The sequence below is a fragment of the Agelaius tricolor genome, unplaced genomic scaffold, assembly GCF_023055355.1.
Source record: "Agelaius tricolor isolate 1412-34295 unplaced genomic scaffold, bAgeTri1.0.p SCAF_3, whole genome shotgun sequence".
Classification (NCBI taxonomy): Eukaryota; Metazoa; Chordata; class Aves; order Passeriformes; family Icteridae; genus Agelaius; species Agelaius tricolor.
Genome location: NW_027269263.1, coordinates 25,889,433 through 25,911,839, shown reverse-complemented (window position 1 = coordinate 25,911,839; position 22,407 = coordinate 25,889,433). Strand labels below are relative to the sequence as shown.

At 42.8% G+C, this 22,407-nt stretch overlaps 1 protein-coding gene across 1 annotated transcript in view; it reads left to right on the top strand.

The window, feature by feature from the left end:
• The first annotated feature begins 4,329 nt into the window (after positions 1-4,329).
• The window catches only part of PLXNC1 (plexin C1), a 71,385-nt gene continuing 53,307 nt past the window's right edge, over positions 4,330-22,407 (top strand). Inside the window, exons 1-4 of the mRNA XM_071423281.1 lie at positions 4,330-5,408; positions 15,487-15,609; positions 17,538-17,672; positions 19,733-19,833. Coding sequence (XP_071279382.1) covers positions 4,461-5,408; positions 15,487-15,609; positions 17,538-17,672; positions 19,733-19,833 — 1,307 coding nt within the window. The 5' untranslated portion in view covers positions 4,330-4,460. The remainder of the gene's footprint in view (positions 5,409-15,486; positions 15,610-17,537; positions 17,673-19,732; positions 19,834-22,407) is intronic.

Here is a 22,407-nt window from a genome sequence, read left to right as displayed (position 1 = left end):
TGATGCAGAAGTTTCTGGTTTGTATTTTGGCTCATACAGGAAGGGCCACATGAATGTTTTTTGCTTCAAACCTTGCTCTAGGTCTTAGGCCCCTCCACTGCATGGTTATTATCTCTGACTAGACACACAGCCAGGTCAAGAGCTTGAGTTATTTTTAAAAGTAACCAGAAAGCTCCTCCAAGGCTGCAGTTGAATCTCTGCATCCCGTGGCCCTCCATGGGCTGCAGGGACACAGCTCCTTCACCACGGTGTGCATCAGGAGCTGCAGGAGAACCTCAGCTCTGCTGCCTGGAGCACCTCCTGCCCCTCCTCCTGCACTGATCTTGGTGTCTGCAGAGTTGTTCCTCTCACATATTCTCACTCTGCCCTGCTCTGAGCACAATTACATCCGTGCAAAAAGGTTTTTTTTTCCTTCTTCTTAAATATGCTATCACAGAGGTGTTAGTATCATTCCTGATGGGCTCAGCCTTGGCCAGTGGCAGATCCATTGTGGAGCCAGCTGGCATTGGCTCTGCTGGACAGGGTGGAAGCTGCTGGCAATTTCTCACAGAAGCCATCCCTGTAGCCTCCTCCAACTACCAAACACCAGCCACACAAGCCCAATATACAGTTATAACACACTGCTCCCATGAAGGGAAGCATTAACCAGCAGCCAGAGAATTTTGCTGTGTCAGAGATGCCCAGGAGTTGTCTGTAGCTCCAGCATTTCACCACAAAGGAGCATCTCCCAGGGCAAGTGGATCAGATGCATTAGTGGGAGTCCAGCAAAGCAACATTTTCCCTGGAGCCCATGGACATATCACTGCTGGCTGCTGCTGATAGCCTCCCATACAGATCCCCAAAGAGTTATTACAGCATAGTCCTGCTCCTGAATCTGCCATCTCCTCGTTGTGAAGACCAAAAAAAAATGCAAAATGGTCGGTAACTTTCAGACTAAACAAAAATCTAAAGCAAAAAAAAAAATCTAAACAGAAAGAAACAAGACTGAAAAGCAGAACTAAAATCCAAATCTGCAAACCCAGTATCAGTATTCAAATGCCTCTCTCAGAAAAGGAATCCTTCTCAGAAAAGCATTTTAAAAACTGCCCAGCATTTCCTTTCTATTTTGTCAACATGCAGTTACAGTAGGAAATTTTCTTAATTATATGATGAGAAAAACAGTTATTTTATGTATTACACCAAAGATAAAAAGCCTGTTAACATTAATGCTACCTATTACTACTTTGTAAACGAAAGGTTATTTACCCTTTGCAAAAAAACATTTCAGAACTAAGCTAAGGTAACCACATGGATTTAATAAACAAAACAAATAAAACCTTAAGTGATCTTGAAACTTCAAAACAGGAGAAATTTCAAAGTGAAGCTACATAAATTAAGCATAAAAAATAAATCTCATTTACTAGTAATATTTTGTAAGGTTGCCTGTGGATTCATAAATTCAGAGAAATTTAGCATGCAGATGAAAAATAAGGAGGAGGAAATCATGAACTGTAGTGGAAAAGCAATTTTAATTTAATTTAGGATGTGTTCTGCCTAACACTGTTGAAGATCAAAATGAGAGCTCTTTAAATTGTAGATGTAAAAACAAGTCCTGGTGTGATTCACATTCTAACTTCAGATCTAACATGACATGCTGAAATACATAAATGTTGCTTAGGATAGCAAAGGAAGCTCAGTTTGCTTCCCTTGGTTTTTTATAAATTTTGATTGGGGTGCCAGAGTTAGATAGCAATGCTTTGTAAAGTCTAACGTTAACAGGCAGACTACCTTGTTTGCCCTCTCTTCAGTGCCTGAAAAATAAAACACAGTACAACAACAGGATAAAAATACCAATTATGGAACTGACAGCCAAGGGAATAAAGTAAAATTATTTGCCATTGTCTGCTTAAATTTTATAGAAGTATCATTGAAATAGTTTGGATTGGAAGGTATCTTGGAAGATCATCTAGTTCCAACATGAGCATCAGTTCATGCTGGAATCAGTTCAGTCATGAACTGATTATGCTGTTTTCTGGTCTGCTGTGTAAATAACAAATATTGCACTCTGAAGCAGTACAAAATAAACCTGTAGCCTCTCTTTCTATTTCCATAACACCAGCAGAAGCTCAACTTTTCCAGTATCCAGATAGGTGTCTCTAGAATGTGTTGAAGATAGAAACTCCTATTTACTTCAGGGTCTTTGAAAGGAATTGGGACTACTTTGCCACTTCAAGAATTGGGTCACTCCTGAGCAAAACTCCATGCACTAGCTCTCAGAGCAAAACTGGCTCTCAGAAGCATATGCAGAATTAAACGTTGCAAGATGAGGCTCTGGTCCAAGCTACTCTTTGCTGGAAAGAGAGAGGAAAAATCAGAAATAGAAAAGTGACGGGCAGGGAACAGTCTGCAGAACTGTGCCCTGATGGCTGTCCCTGGGACAGGAGGAATATGACATGACATCCCATCCCATCCCATCCCATCCCATCCCATCCCATCCCATCCCAAAGTACATGAGGCTTATTCTAAACATAAAGCCTGACAAAGAGGTGTCTGCAGTCCATGCAGAGCTCAGTGATTTTGCAAAAGGAGGGATGTTTGCAGAAGAGGACCTGTTGCTGGACACGTTCTGTGGCCAGAATAAGAGATATCTTGCAGTTAGGATGCTGATATGCTTTGCTGTTTAGCCTCATCAGTTTAAAGCAAGAGGAAGATCACTGACAGTTTCATACTTGAACTGAAATTAAACTAGAAGGCAAGGTAGTGTGTAATGCACTCCAGCATGACATGTTCAGCCTCCTTTGCAAAGATGTATAAATGACATTTCCGTACACAGCCTGTATTGGTGATATGGGCATGAGGATTCACTTTGCCTACATGCTGACTAGAAGTTCAGTCCTCCACGGGTAGCTGCAGGCAATTTGAGCACATACAGCATCTCTTTGCATCTGGCAAGAAGAAAAATTGTGCAATGATTCTCTTCCACATCCTCTGCTACATTTTGCAGATTTTGGATGCATTTTGGAGTCACTGTTCAAGAGATAGGCAGATGGGCTGTGGAGAGCTCTGGATTTTATGGGAATATTTGTCCTAGACACTTTTTACTGGAAAATTATGGAATATTTTTGCTGACCAGAGCAACATCAATTCTTGCACAATAACTGCTGCTGGGCACTTAACATTGTTGCAATTCCTACTTGAAAATGTTGCACTTGACTGATTCATACTGAGGTTACTTTTGTTCTAATTTTTACAGTCCCACTTTTTCCTGCTATCAAGCTATTTCAAGACAAAAGCAGTTTAAATGGAGGGTCAGATGACATCTGGGTTTTGAACATTACATCCTCTTCTCAGTAAGGCAATGGGCCGTACACCCATCCTCACCCAGAGTTTCCAAAGGCATCAAAAAGAGAACACTGAAATGCATCTTTGCTGCTTTTAATTTTTTATTTAAAATTCAGCAAAACGGTAATTTACCTAAGCTCAGCATGTGACCTATACTTCACATTGTGTTGAACCTCAGCCAGCAGTGACAGAATGGGAGATGAAGTAAATCAGTTGCTCCATTCAACGTGGCCCATCCTGTCCCCAGCGCGCGTTGGATGGGCGTCCATCTCTCAGCAGCACAGCTGGAAAGGGACAGGTTTTTTGTGTGCCTTGAAGGACCCGGGAGAATGCCTTTGTTCTACCTCAGGCAGGACCAAGATCTAACCAGGGATCTCTGATCCCTCAGCCTTCCCGCTCAAGGTGCCATCGGCAGACTGGTTGACGGGGGTGCTGTTCAGCGGGGCGGTTCTGCGTGCATTTCAACGGGGCCAGGACGGGTTTCCAGGCTCGCAGCAGGCGCTGCCGGAGCCCAGCACGGTCTGACCCACGCCCACACCCGGCATCCGCCAGCGGACCGCGCCACCGGCTGCCCCCGCTGAGCACCTTCACCGCTGCTCGCCCGCTGCCCGCGGGGGGCTTCAGCCGGGCCGGGAGCGAGGCCAAGGGAGCGCACGGGGGCCGCCCTGCCCCGGAGGGGTTCCCCTGCTCCGGTGCCCCGGAGGGTCCCCGTGCGGGTCCGGGTGCCGAGCGCCGCCGGGCGAGGTGGGTCTCGCTCCCCTCCGCGTCCCGCCACGCCGCTGCGAGCGGCCGCCCCCGGCAGCCCGGCGGCCGAGGTGGGCTCCCGCGGCGCCGCCGCCGCCCACCGTCCGCGGCAAGGCGGGCCGGCGGGGCCGGGGGGCGGAGGGGGAGCGGCGGCGCACGGCGGCTCGGTGGCTCGGCAGCCCTCCCGGAGGAGCCCGGCCCACCTCTCCCGTGCAGGCACCCCCTCCTCCCCGCCCCGAAAGAGGAACTCCCCGCCCGCGCAGCCCGCCGCGGCGCAGGCAGAAGCGGCGGCAGCGGCGGCGGCAGCGCCCGGCCCCTCCGCACACCATGGCGCAGCAGCGCCCGCCGCCCGCCGCCGCCTGAGGCGCCCCGCGGCGCGAGCCGAGCCCGCGCCCATGGCGCCGCCGCCGCCCGCCCTCAGCTGGGCGCTGCCCCTGCTGGCGGCGCTGGCGGGCGCCGCCGGACCCCAGAGCTTCGAGCTGCCGGGGGCCCCCATCGACAACATCGAGGTGAGCGGCAGCGCCGTGCTGGTGGCGGGCGGCAGCTGCCTCTACGAGCTGCGGCCCGAGCTGCGGCCCCGGCGCCGCGTGGTGCCGGCGGCGGGGCAGGGCTGCGGGGAGCCCCCCGGCATGCGCAGCAACCTGCTGCTGTACTACGAGGAGGCCGGCGGGGTGGGAGTCCTGCTGACCGGCTGGACCCAGGATGGCGGCGCCTGCCAGGTGTGGGAGCAGCCCTCGTACCGGCAGCGCTTGAACCAAAGCGAGGTGGTCAGCTGCCTGCCCGACGGCTCCACCGCCGGCGTCGTCTTCCAGCAGGCCGGCGCCTGGTACCTGGCCGTGGCGGCCACCTACTCAACCAGCGCTGACACGAACCACCTGCACTGCGAGCCCTCGAAGTCGGACAAGGAGACCGTCATCACGGTGCGCAGCATGGTCAACCTCAAGTCCAAGGAGGAGCTGGGCATCATCAAGCGCAGGGAGGAACCTCTGCACTTTGTTGACGCGCTCCAGTGGGGGGATCACCTTTTCTTTCCCTACTACACGTTGAAGGCCAGGTTGGCCAATAACACGGAGCCACCCAGCATGGCTGTCCTGCGCCAGCTGCCCCCTTCTGCGGGTGGCCTTACTTTGCAAGGGCACGTCTACTTGGACTGCGGGTGCAGGAGCCTCATTATTTCCTCCAGCCTTGTCCGCCAGGGTGAGCGGGGCTGGTGGGTGGGTGTGTTCCGCCACAGCCACAACGCCAAGGCGTGGAACAGCACTGCCGTCTGCATCTTTGGGATGGAGGAGATGAAGGAGCAAGCCTGTGCATCCACACACTTCAATATGAACGGGAGAAGCTGTGTAAGTCTGGGCATCGTTTGCTAAGCTTTCACCCTGCACGCCCTTGTTATTGTTGTGGCTGGTGTCTCTGCATGACTCACGCACGGGGTGTCCCCGACCTGGAGGCACATGAAGTTTGCGAGAAACTTCAGAGCCGCACCAGGCTTTGCACATCAGCCCTGGCTCTGTCAGCTCTAGTGATTCCTCCAGCTTGTTCTGTTTCTAAAAAGCTGATCCTTTCCCAGACTTTGGTATACTTCCCATCTACCTGTTGGGAAAGACACATCTGATGGAGTACCTGAGGGCATCCTGGGTCAGATCTGAGTCTTAGGCTTCTCCCTCAATGTGTCCTTTTCAGCCTAGGATTAGTCATATTTCATTTTATTTTCCATACAGCCTAGATAAAGCATCTCCTCTCTTATTCTGTGCATTCACATCTCATGTCATTGCAGCTACATCAGAAATAAAAAAAAAAAGCCCATCAAATTGGCTCTGTGCACTGGGCTGTGTGCACTGTTATCCCTATCATTCCCTAGTTATCTGTGGTTTCTTGTTCAGTGGTAGGTATTTCCCAGGTGTCTCACGACTGGCCTTGCTTGGGAGGGCTCTCACAGCCACCTCCCCAAATCCTTGTGTGCAGCAGACAATAGGTGAAATCTCTTTGTTGTTGCAGTGGTTACATTTTCACAGACTGTGGTATCCCATGGAGTTCCCCATGTCACCTACTTCAGTAACACTCTCTTCAGCTCCTTCCTCCTTTTCAGGGTGAGCTGGGCACACGGAGGGTGGGATAGGCAAGGCTACTCGTTTTGCTGTGGCCTCAGGAGTAAAGAAATTACCTCAAAATTATATTATATAGGAAGGCAAAAATGTCATTCAGATGAAGGAGGGGCTTTTAAAAGGCCTGTCCATGCTTTTAAGTTAAGCTAGACTCAGAAGACTTTCCAGAGCTGTGGCAAAAGGATCACTGAAAAGTATCAAGGATTTGATACTTTTAGGGGATCAAGCAAAGTATCATAAAGCAATCCCTGAGCCCTTTGCAGTTCCCACACCAATCCGAGGTCTTAGCAGCTAAACTTCTGAATCCTTGATGTGTTACAATAAGAGTTTCTTCAAAATTCCTTGAAAGAAGTGCAGTAGATTTACTGGCACTCCTTGGCTTTCCAAATCTAACTCATAGCAGAGTGCAGTGCTGAGATTTTTTCCAAACAGACTACCAGAGGGCATGTGTGATTCAGTCTGCTCATCTCCCTACTGAGCTGTGAGACTATTGCCAGTGTTAGAGGACGTGGTTGTGAATGAGAACCCCGTATGTGGGTGAGACAACTGTGCTGAAGTAAATAGTGAAACTCACTACGGAGCCAGAGCCAATCCTTTGATTTCCAGTGCTAGCTTACTGCTTACTGTGTGATTTCTGTGCTCCCACAAGGCAAACTTCCGGAATGAATTTGAAGTCTCATTCTGATCCCCAAATACCTATTTGCTTGTTGGAATTTGGAATTTTATTTTGCATTGTTGTTCCTAATTACTCATGAAGTTTTTTAGCAAAGTGCTTTCTGAGCCTGCTAAACAAAACAGAAAAAGAAAGCTCCCTGGGCAGTAGATCCTTTCTAAACATTTTACAAAACCTCGTGCAAGATATTTCAGAAGAGCCTCATGGATCTCGTAGAGTAACATAATGCAGGTAAGGCGAGGCACATATTTCTGTGGACAGGGCAATTCCCTGTCCCCATTGCCTCTCAGGGTCTGAATATGAAAAATCAGTGATCCACTTGTTTCAGTATTGGTCTGATTCAGATCTGACTCCTGTGACTCCAGAGTTACTTTCATGTCCCAAAAGGCTCATCCCTCCTGGAAACTGAGATTATATTTGGATACAATATTGAAGAATCTCAACTGTAACGATCTTTAAAAGGATTGCTTACTTAACCCTATGTCCTAACCTGTGATGATGTTATTGATTGTAATATTTGGGCACAAGAAATGCAGTTTGCCACTGAGAGAAAAGTGGTATTTTAATATTTTGTGAGATAGCAGTGGGTTCTGTAAAATAATATGACCTAAAACATTATATGGCTAATTAGCTATCTTTTTTAAAGCTAATTGCATGTGCTTATGGTGTATAAACATAGAAATAAATGCATGTAGTTCAGCTTTAATATTTTTTTATACTACAGAAGGTTAGGCTAGGCTACTGCAGAATAAGTTTGGAGATGACAGGCCCATATGCTGCTGCTTCTGGGTTGTTTTAGACCAGATCCTTCAACCGTCTCTCACCAAAGTATGGGAGTCCCTGCAACCATGGAGTATGATGTTCTTGTGATGCCTCAGGTTTTAGCTTTTACATTTTTTAGATTCTGCTTTAGTGTGTACTTCTGAACTTCATATTAGGGGCCAGTAAGCTCTCTTCACAGAGTAGGTAGACAAAACAATTCTTTCTCTAGCTGAGGATCAAGGACAAATGATCCAAATTTCAGGCTGGAGTGAAGAGAGAAAACAAGAAGGATGGGACTTCATAAGCTAAAGCTATAATTGGACAATTAACTCCAATATGCTAATAGACCAGAACTTACAAAAGTGTGAGACTCCATGACAAGTCATCCATTTTTGTGACGATTTTGGGTTCATCTTGGGTGTAGCCATGGCTGGGCTCTTGTGCTGCCCAAGGTGTATCCATTGAGGTATTCTAATAAATACCTACTTTATTCTTTAGCTCCATCTAGTCTCTGTTCTAGGTCAGCCTTCACAAGGCATCCCTTGGACTCGGAAGCACGTGGGCTTCAGAGCTGACAGGAAGATGAGTGTGGCATGTCCATCCGTGTGCAGCTTGCAGCAGTGGCTCTGGCCAGAAGGGAGTGCCTCATAGCACAGGGCTGTCAGGAGTACTACAATGTGTAGGAATGGCAGCAAACAACAGTACTTAACACTGCTTTGAAGTCCAGTCTTATAAAGACAGTGTTGGTCTTGAGCAAAGGAATGTGTAGCAGCATTATGAGTGCTGTAAGTGCAAGACCTCTCTGGTGCTTGTGGTGGATGGACCATGCTGAATGTCAGTCTGGCTTTTGCTTTGCAGATACCATGTGTTGTAGGGTGCTGGATCATCTCTGCTGAGTACACTTGAATGCAGGAGCTCAGGTGTGATGTGATGAGGTATGTGGATCCCAGACATGGACTGTCAGTTTATGTAGGAATTGAAAATACAGGGATTTTTTCACTGCAGGAATACAATTTATAGTAAGCATATACATTAAGGAGTAGTGGCAGGCAGCAGTGTGTTTTCCTTCTGATCTTGTAATCCTTCAGATTTCTGTTATTATTCTGATTACCTTTAGGCAAGACATCCTCTTGCCCCTCTCCACTCACATTGCATTTCTCAATAGGACACTGCAAGAGGGGCTTAGCCCAGGGTATTGAATTCCCTGTTATGCCGTTGCTGCATGGTGTACTCTGAACTCATTCCTGTAAGGTGCTGAGCTTTCTGGGCCTAACCCAGTAAAGCACTTAATGACATATTTAACATTAGGCATATATAAGTATTTCCATCATCTTCATGCCCATGCATTTAAAGTAGAGCGTGTACTGGAGTACTTCACTGGATTGGAACCAAATTGCTCTGCATCCTCTTGGAACTCACTGTAGGTGTGTAATCTCTTTAGCTTCGCTTTGCCTCTTAGGCCAAAGTTCTCATTTGCATTAAGTTTTAATGCTGGATTAGTCTCTCATTGAAAACTAGTAATTTTTGAGATCCTTGCTTAGCAACTTTGTCAAAAAGTATGTGGCTGCTACAAATTCTGTGCAATTTCTCCATATGAGATGTAGGTAAGTCCATTTTTGTTTTGTGCAGTAGTGTGCACAAAGAAGTTTGTCCTACTTGGATGTGTTTTATCAGGACATTGGCACTACTTGATTCCCAGAGACAGGATTTCTATCTAGCAAGACACAAGTGGTGTTTTAGCTGAAACTTCTCTAAGACATTTTGCAGTTTTATATTCAGCTCTTTTTTCTTTGATCCACATGTCTCTTAGTTTTGAATATATCTACTTACATGCACTATCAGGGTGTATGTGTTACTGGACTCTTTAGCATATCCTACATATACATAAGTGCATCTTCTTCACAATTTCCTTAGTTAATAAATGTGAAGTTGCCATATCTCGTTCTCAATTTCTTTTCAGAAACCTGACTTAATACTTACAAACACAGGAGGAATACTGGAATTTGTCACAAACTTGCTGTGGGAGTTAGTGAACTTTAAGAAAGGCTTTTCTTCTGTTGTTCTGTGACAGAACAGGACCTACAAGGATCTCAGGTCTCTCACAGACAAGCCAGGATGTTGTGAGTCACAGCCTAGTAGATAAGTAGGGAAAATGTTCCAATTGGAGAACATCAGCAGGAGAGAGATGTAGAGTGTCATGATAATGACAAATACAGAAATTGGTTTTGCCATTAAAAAAGTTGCCTGAGAAGGAAAGGACTCAGGAAGATTGAAGGATTCACAATTTTTCAGGTAGAAAATGCAAAAAAAAAAAAATATTGTTAGGCGTCTATCTGTAAGAAAGAGAATTGCTGTAGTTTATATTAAGGTGTTTATTCGATTATGTGAAAAGGCTAAGTAGTTGTGATAGTTACTAAAAAATAAGCTATCTTTGTTGGATTTTCATCTATCATTTAATGCAAGTAAAGAGTTGTAGCAGTCTGTTTGTTGCATTTTTTCATTTTTCAGTGGTTGATACATATGAGGGTTGATACAATCCTAGCTTGTGTAAGCTCTACCAAAATGAGATTTTGAAGTCAACAGAGTCACATCAGTTTAATTAGTGCTTTTAATTTGCAGAAACAACATTTGAATTTGTGTGGTAACTCATTCCAGAGTGATCCATGGTCTTTTATTCAAGGAAAGAATTACAGACTTCTAAATACAATTTTGTAACAAAATTGATCTTGTAATTAATTTTGTAGTAGTGAAGTCAATCTCCTGAGTATTACAGACTGCTAGTGTTACATCTGCTGTTTGATGGGTTTCTAGAGTTAGCCTTTCTAAGTGAATGTTTCTGTCTCATTACAGTGAGTTTTCAGTTCATCCCTGTTTAGTATGGGAAGTAAAGCCACCGAAGATTGTCAACTCTCACACTCCAGGGATGGGGACTGCACAACCTCTCTGGACAACCTGTTCTGCTTGATTGCCCTCATAGTGGTGCTTTTTCATCTCCTGCTCACTCGAGACCTGCAGTGTTTCAGTTTGTGTCATTATCTCTTGTTACCTTATGTACACTTTGTTTAAGAGCCTGGCTTTGTTTCTTTGGTCCCTCTGAAATTGTCTCTTCTGTAAATTGAACCCACCCAGTTTTGGAAAAGGCCTGTAAGATCATCCACGACAAAAGCATGTCCCTAAGCACCACATCTACAAGTCTTATAAATACTTCAGATTTGTCAGGCATGATTTATTCTTGGTAAATTTATGCTGCCTTTTCTCAGTCACTTTGTTCGTTTCTTGTGTCCAGAAATGGTTTCAAAGAGGATTTTCTCTATAATTCTCCCAGGAAAAAAGTGAGACCTACTAATGTGTAGTTCCCTGAAAAAAATCTTGGGTTTTTGAATATTGGTGCAGTATTTCACTTTATTGAGTTGGAGACTTTACCTGATCTCCACACCTTTTGAAATAGGAGAGAATAACCTTTCAGCTTCATCAGACAGTCTCTCAGCATCTTCCTACAGATCCCATCTGTCTTCCCTAAAACTTGTAAAATCTGAGGTTTCTTAAGAGATCTCTGGCTTAATCCTCACAGTACTTGTAGTTTCTCTTCTCCTTGAATTCTGTGTGTACAAAGGACCACAAGATGTTGCTGGTGAAGTCCAGAGCCATGTCTGCATCCACTGTCAGTAAATCTCCTGAGCTATTCAGCATCTGGTGTGCATTTTCATTGTTCATTCTTTTATTGCTCATGGAAGAGCAGAAAAAGAGGAGTGGAAGCTCTTCTTGTTGTCCATACCATATCTTGCCAGTTCCAAAACCAGGTGAGCTGGGCTTTTCCTAACACCATTCCTGCATGTCCAGAGACTTCCTCCTTAGTCCTGCTTCCTCCTCCTTTATGCTGTTGTTCTGCAGTGTAGCTCAGTCACGACTTCCCTGTTTAGCTAGAGGCCATCTCGTGGTATGTCTGCTTGTTTTCCTAGTTTTGTGCTTGACAGAGATTGTCCTGAAAGACCTGCTAGCTTACTTGAGCTCTATTTCCCTTCAAAGCTGACTCTCAGGGGATCCCACTGACCATTTCCCTGAACACACTGAAGCCTCTGCTCAGATTATCACATCTTCATTCAGTTCTTCCTTATTTTTGAGTAGCAGATCCAGAAGAGCATCACTCTGGACTGACCCCACAGGTTAACATAGCCTGGAGTCCCATCTTATTCACTTTGCCCCCAGAGCTTTGTAGTCCTGATCTGCACTAGGCCATGGCTTTGGTGTCCATGTGGATGTGCAACAATGGGTAGTGGTCCAAGGAATGGAAAATTACCATAGTCTTTCTACAATGAGTAGGGTCCCCTAAAAAAAAGCCCCAATGAGTCCCCTAAAAAAAGCCCCAACCTGTTGTAACAGCATGACTGTTTAGCAAGTGTGTGCCTTCATCCCTCACAGTCACCCACCACTTCCTTTTGCTCTCTGCTAACACACTGTTCAAGCTCAGTTGGTTTCAAAGCCTTCCTTAATGGAGCTTGTTCTCCCTCACTGGTTAATAGGACACTTTTCCACGTCTGTGAACTTAGATCTGAGGGCAGAGAAGGACTGTTTTTGCTGATGCAAGAAGTCACTAGTTTCTAGCTTTCCCATCTCAGGAGTCTCCATCAGCATCTCACTCAACCATAGCCTCTGACTGTTCTTCCTGCCTTGCATCATGAGCCTCAGGATTTGCCTCTGCAAGGTCTCACTGAAGACTCTGATTCTCTGGTCATCCTCGATATTTGCAGGCTGCTCACCTGGACAGGCTTGTCCACCAAACACTGCTGGGCAATGCACAAATCAAAAAACTTCCTGGGAATAAAATTTTGGAACGGTTCATGTTCTCATTCCTTAGCCCTAATAAAGGCTCGCTGCATGCCCCAATATTTGTTACCCTCTGATATAGTAAAAATTTATGGAGGTGGTTAAAGGATGGTGAAGTTAAGAAAGAAAATAAAGTTCCAAAAGTTCTTTTTCCCCTAGGAAAAGCATCTATTGTTTTAGTGTTGACTATTGCTATACACTACTTAAAAATCTTGTGTCCTTTTGTATAGCTGCATCTGTTCTTTCACTGGGATGCTCAAACCCTTTATTTTTACTTTTTGGACAGCTGCATATGATGAATGCTGTGTGAGCTAAAAATGCTGCCCTTTCCTCTGAGGCACGCAATGTAAAATAATCAGGAGGAAATCAAGACAGAAAGTAGAAGTGTGAATATGGTTGCTGCAGCTGGAGTCATATGGAGATACATCTGAAAATGAAGTGCCAAACAGAAAATTAGTATAAATACCTTCCATGCCAAAAACCAAACTATAGACTTAGAGGGACTACAGAATAGAGCAGAGGATGAAACTGAAGAATTAAAAAAAGGGAGCTCTTACACAGTGGTATTATTTTTTCTTTTCCTTTTCTTGCTTTTGTATGTGCCTGAAAATGTTTTAGGATAGACAAACAGATGACCATGGACATGAACGACTCTTCAAGTGTAAAGGAAGTTTAAACTGTAAATGCATTTTTAAGAATGGATTTAGCTGGGAAAGAAGCAGCTTGGGAAGGCCCTACAGTGCTGTAACCCCATTAGTCACAGTGGAAGAGGTAAAAGGGCTTGTTAAAACAATAAATGGATGTGGAAAAGTGGTGACAGAAGGGTGAAAGCAGCAGCTGCACCCTGGAGGAAATGGGCAAACTGAGGAATAGGTTTCAAAAGAGAGAAGGCAATTTTTATTGTGACTGTCCCCCCGTTCTTGTCCATATTAGTTCAATGTCGCCTTGACCCTCCCTCCAGCAAGCAGAGGGAGGGGAGGAGACTTCCACACTTGTCAGTATTGGTTCTTCAGTCAGATGAGGAGGATGCACTGATATGACACTGGTTATTTTATTAGTATGTGGGTCAAAATAAAATCTGGCAGCAAAGCTTTTCAGAAACTGGGTGAGTACTCCTCTTTTCTGTGATCTTGTACAGAGTCTGCAAGGAACCTAGGGTAGTTTATCTCTCTTACACTATTACATGGTGCACTGTAGAAAAACTATTGCTAATTTTGGTGGAAATGAAAGTGTGGAAGCTCCATTTCCTCACTCCCTAACCTGAGTGAAGACTCATTGAGTGCGCTAATCCTGGAGTTTTGTTATCTTCTGATCTATTATAAAGTGAGTTAACTTCTTCTACCTTAAAATGCTTGCAACCACACCCTGCCCCACTTCCTGTCTAGCACAGACGTCCAGGGTACTGGATTCTCATGGGCAAGTGAGTTTTACCAAAGTTCTGTGCCAGTGCATGACACTTCCCTGTGTCTTCTTCCTGCTGCATGAAAAAAGAAATAGTGACTTTAAATATGAAAGTTAATCAAGTCTTCTTTTATTCCAAGTGGCTCTTCTTTCAAGCTAATTAAAATAATTCAGATGAGTGAAGAATATTTTAATTGACTTAGGATTGCAGTTCAGAAAAAATAAAATATTTCTAGTGGAAAGACTTTTTGGGATTAAGCCGGCATCATAGCATGCAGGAGAGTTGAATTCAGCTGTTACCGTGTTACAGATTTGCTTCATAACTTTGAGAAATGCTTTCACCTTACTTCTAAATGTCAGTTTTGATGGTCCATTCCACACTTTGTTTTGTGCATTTAAGTGAAATGGGCTCTTGCACTCAGAGGGTTCCTGTAGGTTTAGGAAACTGTCCTGGAGGCTGAAAGTCTGGATTTGGTCAGCTAGCCTACAGGGCTTGTTCCCAAGGAGCTGGTCTTACCTGAGCTCTTGTCTCCTACCTCTCCATGCCTGCCACTCCTTTGTGCCAGCTCTGGTGTTTGTGCAGCCACATGTCCATGTGATGAGGAGCATGACTCAAATGAAGATGTAGGTAGGTAGATTTACAGAGCATTTTCTAGGCATGTCATTGCCTTAACTAAGCTCACTGGAAAATATTATACAGGGAAAGTGAAGTAAAGCTTGGCTGGGGTTGGACCCACTTGGAGAGCAGGTGGGATCACACCTTTGGCAATGTCTACTACAGAGATTGACTTGGAGGACTTCAAAACCGAGTTAGTGCTTGCTAAGGGGACACATGGGCTTCTAGGGATTCCCCCTGGTAAATGGTCCTATTCTCACACATGTAGATTTCCTTTCAACAGTCGATCATCTACAATCAGAGTTTTTTGGTTTGGTTTTTCATTCCACAAGATACAGGGATTTCCTGCATGATGTTTTTTTCGTGAGCTGCTTGCATGCGTTTGCCACTTAATTTCCTCCAGGTGGGATGGAGAATTGAGGGTAACATGTTGATTTTAAAGCTCACACAGCTACATTTATGTTCTCCATGACACAAACTTTATATTGCTTTATCTCATTTTTATGTTTATGTAATACACAAGTCTCTACTTCCTCTAGTGTCATGGAAGATGAAGGTTTGCATTTTTATACACACAGACACTGTTTGTTTGAAGTGTCTCCTTTCTCCAGAATATTTGCATGCCTTTGAAAGTGGTTGCTGAGTGTATCTAGCCTTCAGGTGATGGCAAAGCATGGCTCTATTGAGAAGAACTGGAAATTCAGAATAAACCCAGGACTTAATGTCCCAAAAAGGAGAAATCCTATTGCAAAGTAACTTACTGCTGCTACACTGAGTCTGTATCCCACTGAAGTCAGTGATTTAACAGCAGCAGATATAATATTTGTTACAGATATGACCCGTTGTCACATATGAAAAACTGGTTTCGTGTGTAATTTCCAATAGTGTGTTGCTCTGAAACTGTATCAGAATTGGAATGTTACTCAAAAGTGTTGTCTAAAGTTGGTTGTCCAAGAATCTTTCCAAGGATTCTTCTTTTCCTCAAAGTTTTGGAGTATACATGAAAGATTTTTTAATATGTTTTTCTTATATCTGATTCTCAGGAGGCACAATCAATCAAGAAATTACCTACCTTGATTCACTCTGGATTGGTAGCTGTTTATGGCACAGTTGTTTTGAATCATATAGTTCTCTTTTTGGGAACAGATGATGGACAGTTACTGAAGGTAAGCTGAGTGTGGCAGTTCTTTCCCTTCTCCACCAGCTGCTGTTGCATTCAAGTGGGTAAATATTTCCTCATTAATTCAGTATGTTATAAACAAATAAGATCCCCTGAATCTCTGTTTTCTGTTTGTGAAATAACTGCTGTATGGTCATTTGGAGAGCAAGATAACTTTCAAAAGCAATTAGGTAGTGTTGCTGTGTAATAGCCTGTCTTAGTATCCCACTTCTTCCCCCAGGTGTGCCAACAATCTCTCCCTTCCCCTCCCTTGCCCCCTGCTGACTGCTGTCCGTCAGTCCTGGCTTTCCAGAAGGGCTCGAGCGATTGGCAGAGTTCCAGAGGTGCCTCTCAGCCCTGGGGACACTGGGCCATCCCGGTGCCATTTGTCCCCTGAGGCTCCCCCCTTGCCTGGTCGGTGGGATCCCTGCCCCTTCCCTCCCCCTCTCCCCGGGGTTCAGGGACACAGCAGCCACGCGGTTCATGGTTCTGTGGGAGCTGCTGCTGCCTTCAGAGGCCTGTGGGCCAGGAATAAAGCTCTGGATCGAAACCCTCCCGCAGAACCCGACTCCTTTCCTTCACCTCACCTAAAGCCTCTCCACCAGAGGCAAACCTGAGCTCCTGCGTGCCTGGACTTGTCCCCAGCGCCAGCTGCAGCATCCAGCCAGCCAAAGGTGTCTCTGAGGGGAAACCACCACAGCTGCTGCCCTTGGTCAAGCAGCAAGGCCAGACGAGCCCAGGCACGTTCCATCCGGCTATATTGGGATTTAATTCCAATAAGGTAGCCCACTAAAATTCAAGTAAACATTTCATTAAAACCCTAATGCCCACAGTATTAATTTACAAATTGTGGAGTTCTCAGTTATTCTGCCTTGTTTTGATTTTTTTTTAATCCTTGCTTTGACTTTTCCAGTAGAAATATTGTTAGATTTTGGAAGGGTGTGTGTTTGTTTGTTTGTTTGCCTGTGTGATGTGAAAAGCTGTCCATTAGAGAGAAGAGTCAAGATTCATTTTGCCTTAGCTTCTGAATAGTTGACCTACACTAACTTAAATCCGTTGCTTGAAAGTGGAAGCCGTCTTACCTCATTATCAAACGCTTCAACCATCCAGTCAAATGTTTTTTGTGCTTTAATTTTTTCTGGGTTTTGTGAAAATGTGCATTTCCTGCCTACACTGCAAAGGATGACTCTCATTCTTTGTCTTTATTAAGCAGACATTTGGGGAGAAATATGGTAGAGACATTGAAAAGCTTTGTCCATTTGATTTCATTTTGCTTTTGATAATGAAAGATGAAATTGAAGTCTTCCATGTCTCCTTAACACAGTGGAGACAGTGAACATATTTCCCTTTTTTAGTCATGAAAAGCCAAAGTTGGTGTGCTTATTGACTTACAAAATAAAGTTTCTGGGGTCTCTGGTTCCCTTGAATTCTGTGCAAAGGGTGGTAGAAAATAGTAAAGTTGGGCAAGGTAAGAAAAAGAAATATCATCACAGGTGTATACTTAGAGAAGCCACACAGAAATTTGTGTAAATTCCTTTTTACTTTATGGGTGTCTGAATGTTAGTTTGTTTTCTGAAGGCTAATACTTTCTTCTCCATTGATAGGAGTAAAGGTTGTTATTTTGGGATATAGGCATTTCTTCCACATTCAGTTTCCAAATCAGTCAGTAACAGGCTTGGTGGAAGGCACATTTCATATTCTAAATCAGTGCCAAATTCAGTGCTAAATGTGTCTGGCATGGATTTTGTTGAAATTCTGTTCTTGTGGTCTTTTCCTTCATCCTTCTCCAGTGTGAGAACCAGTGCAGTAAGTGAATTGAATCATGACACAATAATTCATCTCAGAAGCTTTGATGTAACTGAAATTAGGCTTTTGTTTAAGATCTTGATTGATCAATAAAAGAACATGGGAATAATTCAATTACACATGTTTTAGGCTATTCTTAATGAGGAGATGAAATCTAATTGCCCAGAGGTTTTATATGAAATTGAGGAAGAAACTTCCATTTTCCCCAAACTACGACTTGATCCAGTGAATAATAACTACATCTATCTGTCCTCTGCCAATAAGGTAAGTACAGCATTTAATAAAATAATAAATTCATATAAACTACCGCTTTAAGGATTTCTACTGCTTTAGAAGTGAAGCATCAGTTTGTGTCAGAGTTAGACTTTTAATATGCAAACTGCAGTTACCAACTTTCCATCTAATATCTGCTTATGTTGTCTATGTTTGGACTGCACTCCTCCAGAGCTTGGAAGAGCTTCTGCTGTCATGGTGCTGCCCAGTGTTGCTATGATGCAGCAATAGCCTTAATTCCATGGTTATTTTATGCCATTCTGCCAAGAGAGTGTTTGTTTCTGTTTTTCCTGGAGGCAGGAAAATGCAGATCATGCAGAGCCAAGCTTAGAGATAGCAAAAAAACTTGTACACTCTTTGGAGACAAAGCAATCCCAATGTTGGTAGGTCAGGGTTTGCCAGTCAATTAAGGATTTTTTAAAGTGAAGAAATCTCTTAATTTGAGAGATGGCTTTGAAGCCTTAGTTCTGATGAAATCAGTGATAATGCTGTAATCAGTGATAAAATTCCCATTGTCTTCAGTTAGGCATAGACTTCAGAAGAACAAAACAAAAGGGCAAAGAGAAGTGAGCAGTGTGTGTGCATAGTGAGGCCCAGGAGTTCAGCAGAGGCTGAGAGCTGCTGCACGTGAGCAAACGTGTTGGAGCTGCACGTGGAGCAGTGAGCAGCTCCCAGGAGCCAGTGCAGTTGTTGCAGCACATCTTGCAGCAGGGCTACTGAGCAGCAATCAGAGAATCCCTTTGTCTGGCCAACAGTGGGAAGGATGGCATTGAAAGCTTAAGGGCTTGCTGTCCATCTTAGCTGAACGGGATTTCACCCAGCACTTAATTACCATCACTTGAAATAAGATCACTTTTCTGGCAGTGAGCATAGTGTTTTAGCCTGCTGTTATAGAGCAGGGGTAAGTTGGTAGGAGAACCCCTGACTGATATAAAACATCTATCACAAATATAGAAGGAATCAAAGTCTCAGTCAAAAGTATACATAGATATTCAAAGTAAGACTTGAATTTTCTGTAGCTTTGATAAAAGAACAAGTTGTTATAGAGGAACAACAGCTTTTAGGAATACATGCACTTCTCTGATTTTTTTCTCTGATTATTTTCTCCTGGAGTGAAATAAGGCTTCTACATTGTCTTCTTTAACTTGGTAGTAATCTAAGATTATGACTGGATTCTGAATTGATTATCCCACACACTTTTCAAGATAAATTGAATTTTACAATATGTGGATGGAAAAAACAGTAAATATAGTTTTGCAGGAAACAGTGTATCCTTGTTTCTGTTGACAAAATATAGGAATTTCTCATTCTTGCAAATTTGTAAAATATTGTTTGAATTAGTTTTTCTTACTAAGATCATTAATTCACATTGTTATTAATCGCATTATTTGTATCTGTATTCAGTATTTGTAATCAGCTTTCTCTTTTTCTTTTTCCTTTCCTTTTCTGAAAATGGCTGGCTAGGATATTCAAGCTGAATGTACAAGTATAGATACATACAATATAGCCACAATTATCTACATTTACTTACTGAAATGGCATTTTCATGCATGCTAAGCAGTTGCATGCGTTTGTTCTAGTGTGCACATGCAGTAACCTGACATGGTGATGCAAACACAGATGCATTTTGTTATGCGCATGCATTTTTGGATGCACCTTCATCAATCATTTAAATATCTCCATTCGGAGGAGAGGAAAATGGTGTTCTGCTAAGCAGAGCATTATTTGTAAAATATACCTCCTTTCTCTTATTATCTATCCTTCACTATGCTGATCAGTCTTTCTTGCATTAATCTGCCCATGCTGGCCTTTGAGTAGTAGAACCAAATTGTTATTGTCAGAGGTGTTTCATTATCTGATGGCAAAATACAGTGAGTGCAAAATAGGCTGCATATTTCTATCCAAAGGTCTTCTGGCAGAGGGGAATCCATAAGGAGACTTCCCCAGAGGGATTGTGCTTGGTTGCTGTCAGATTTTTAATGGTAACCTTCAAGTTCCCCGTTTATGGAGGCTGTATGAATTCAATGTGTTATTGCATTCTTTGGTTTCAGGTGAGAAGAATACCAGTTGCAAATTGCGGTAGATTTGCTTCTGAGCAAGAATGCTTATCTGCAAAGGACCCCTACTGTGGGTGGTGTTCTTTCAATCAAAGGTATCTTTTAGTATTTTAGACTGTCATATAAAAGCAGAGCATTACTAGTCAGTGTACATTTGTACATTTTGACTGGCTCGGGGCTATTCAACATCAAAATTGTATCTACTGATTTTTTGTGGAATCAGTCATAGCCATAAATGTGAGACACTTTCTTGTCATGTGCAAGGGAACTTGTGAAAGGCTTTGTAACCCTCAGATTTTTGAGATCTATCCATAAAATATATGTTGGGCTAAGAATAATAAGAGGAGATATTTTGATATATTTGTAATAATAAGAAGATACATATCTGCTTTTAGAAGAGATATTTTTGTTTTTCAGATTGAGAGAGAAAATTGTATACTTGTGCTTGAAACATCTTAATAGCTGGGAGCATTTTGTATGTGAGAAAAAGAGGAATGCTTAGTTGTCTTCTATATTAATAGTTTGTTTTTTTGGAACCACTGACTTTGGTTTAGGCCAAAGGAGAATTTCTTTCTAAATACTTTGTTCCCGCATTTGAATCATTAATTTCAACACTAACTTTGAAGCAAATTTGAAATCTATTTTACATCTGGGGCCTGGACTGGAGAAATTCCTGGGTTGCCAGGCCTAGTCTTAGCAATTGCAAGCAACTACATCATGTAAAACTAAAAACTTGCAAAGGACCATCCTAAATTTAAATAGGCTTTTTGTCCTTCCTGCCCTGGTTGTGCAGCTTCCTGGCAGTCTCATTTTTTGCTGATAAAAATATGTCTGCTCATTTTTGTCATGTGTATGTTTATGGACAGGTTATAGTTATTTGTTCTAGTGTTCACATCACCTTTGCCTAAATAACTTCCTCCCCCACTTTCTCACACTCACCTCTTCAATGTTTTTGTGAAAGCAGTCTCTCTCTCTTTCCCTTTTCATTTTGGTGTGCTGAAACCTTGAACTTCACTAAGGTCCTCTCACTTGAGACACTCTTTTCTTACCTCCACTCCAGTAATCCTTCCAAGAAATTCATGCATCCTTTTAAGATAAGGATGGCCAGGACTCTCAAAGTGTTCCAGAAGAGATTTCAGCTGTGCCTTGCTTAATGTTGTTTAATCAGTCTGTCCAGGATGCACCTTAGTGTGTTCTGGGATCACAAACATCTTTTTCATGACAGCATCACATTGATGGGCCACAATCATCCATGATCAAATAATGCCCCCAGGTCCTTCTCTTTCTTTGTTGTCTTTCCAACTGATGAGTTTCCAGTCTATAACACATATGGGTTGTGAGATTTTTATTGCTGTAGGTACATGTTCTTGTACTTGATGCTTTGAAATGTCATTCCATTTCAAGGTTGTCCAAGTTTTCCTGTGTGATATTCTTACCTTCCTTCGCATGTTAATGTTCCCAACTCTGCATCATCAGGAGATGTCAACAGTGTAAACCTTCTTTTATGCCAATTTGCCAGTGATTAAAATCTAAAACTAAAGTGCCTATAAGATGAATTTTTGACTAATTCCACTAGTAGCCTCTTCTAGAAGGTTAATATTGCTCATTTTGGTTTGTTATCCATTTGGTGTTAGCGTGATTTTGCTGAAGATCTGCTACTTTGTGTTTGCAAAGGTAGTTATTGGAAGAAAGTAGGTATTTGCTCTGTAATCCATTTTCTTCAAACTCTCTTTTGCTCCCTTGATAAAAGCTGTGTATGTTACAGTGATAAGCTTTTCAGGCTTTTAATTACCTTATAAAGAGATTGTGAATAACTCTTATTACTCAGTAAATCCCCTGCTTATGAGGGGAATCATGAAAAGTTTCCGTTTGATTGAAACAGAAATGATTTACTCTTTTGGAGAAAAAATTAATTACTATAATACGAGTCCTGTTCAACACCCTCATAATTTTTTACTGTTAAATACTTAATGTCATTAAATATTTGGCTTGATGAAGAGACACCTCTGAAACTTTAGGAGAAGAGGAAGACATTTTTAGCCAGTATTTTAGTCAAAGTCCATATGTGTCCACTAAAGCAATATATTCCATAATAATTTTGAGATCAGTGATGTTTTCTACTTTTACAGGGAAATAAATTTTCTGTAAAATAAAATACACACTCAAGGTTTTATGTAAAATTTACTAGCAATGGTCATTTTTCATTTTAAGGACAGTGTGAATTAAAATCCAGTCCTTTAATGAAAAAATATGTGCATCTCATTGCAAGTGAAAACAAAGTGAAACAAAATGTCTCTACTGTTCCTATTTCTACTCTTTCTTCTATAGGAACATATATTAATTCACCTTTTCACTTGCAATCATTCAAACCAGTTAGTCACAACATTGTGTGATCTCTCCTAATGTTTCTAAATTTTTTGTAGATTAATCAGATTTGCCTGAATTATGCTGAAATACAATTAAAATACAAGGTATTGATGTTTTACATGCATTTTCCACATGGAAACAACACAATGTATTATCTAACATGACCAGAGTTACTTTTGCATGTAGTCAATGTGTGGGACATCAGTAGACTTCATCCAGGGGTTGGTACATTGGAGAAAGAAGGAAGCCTCAGCTTTCTCTGAAAGCATGTTCTCATTCCATGAGGAAATCAGTATGCTTTA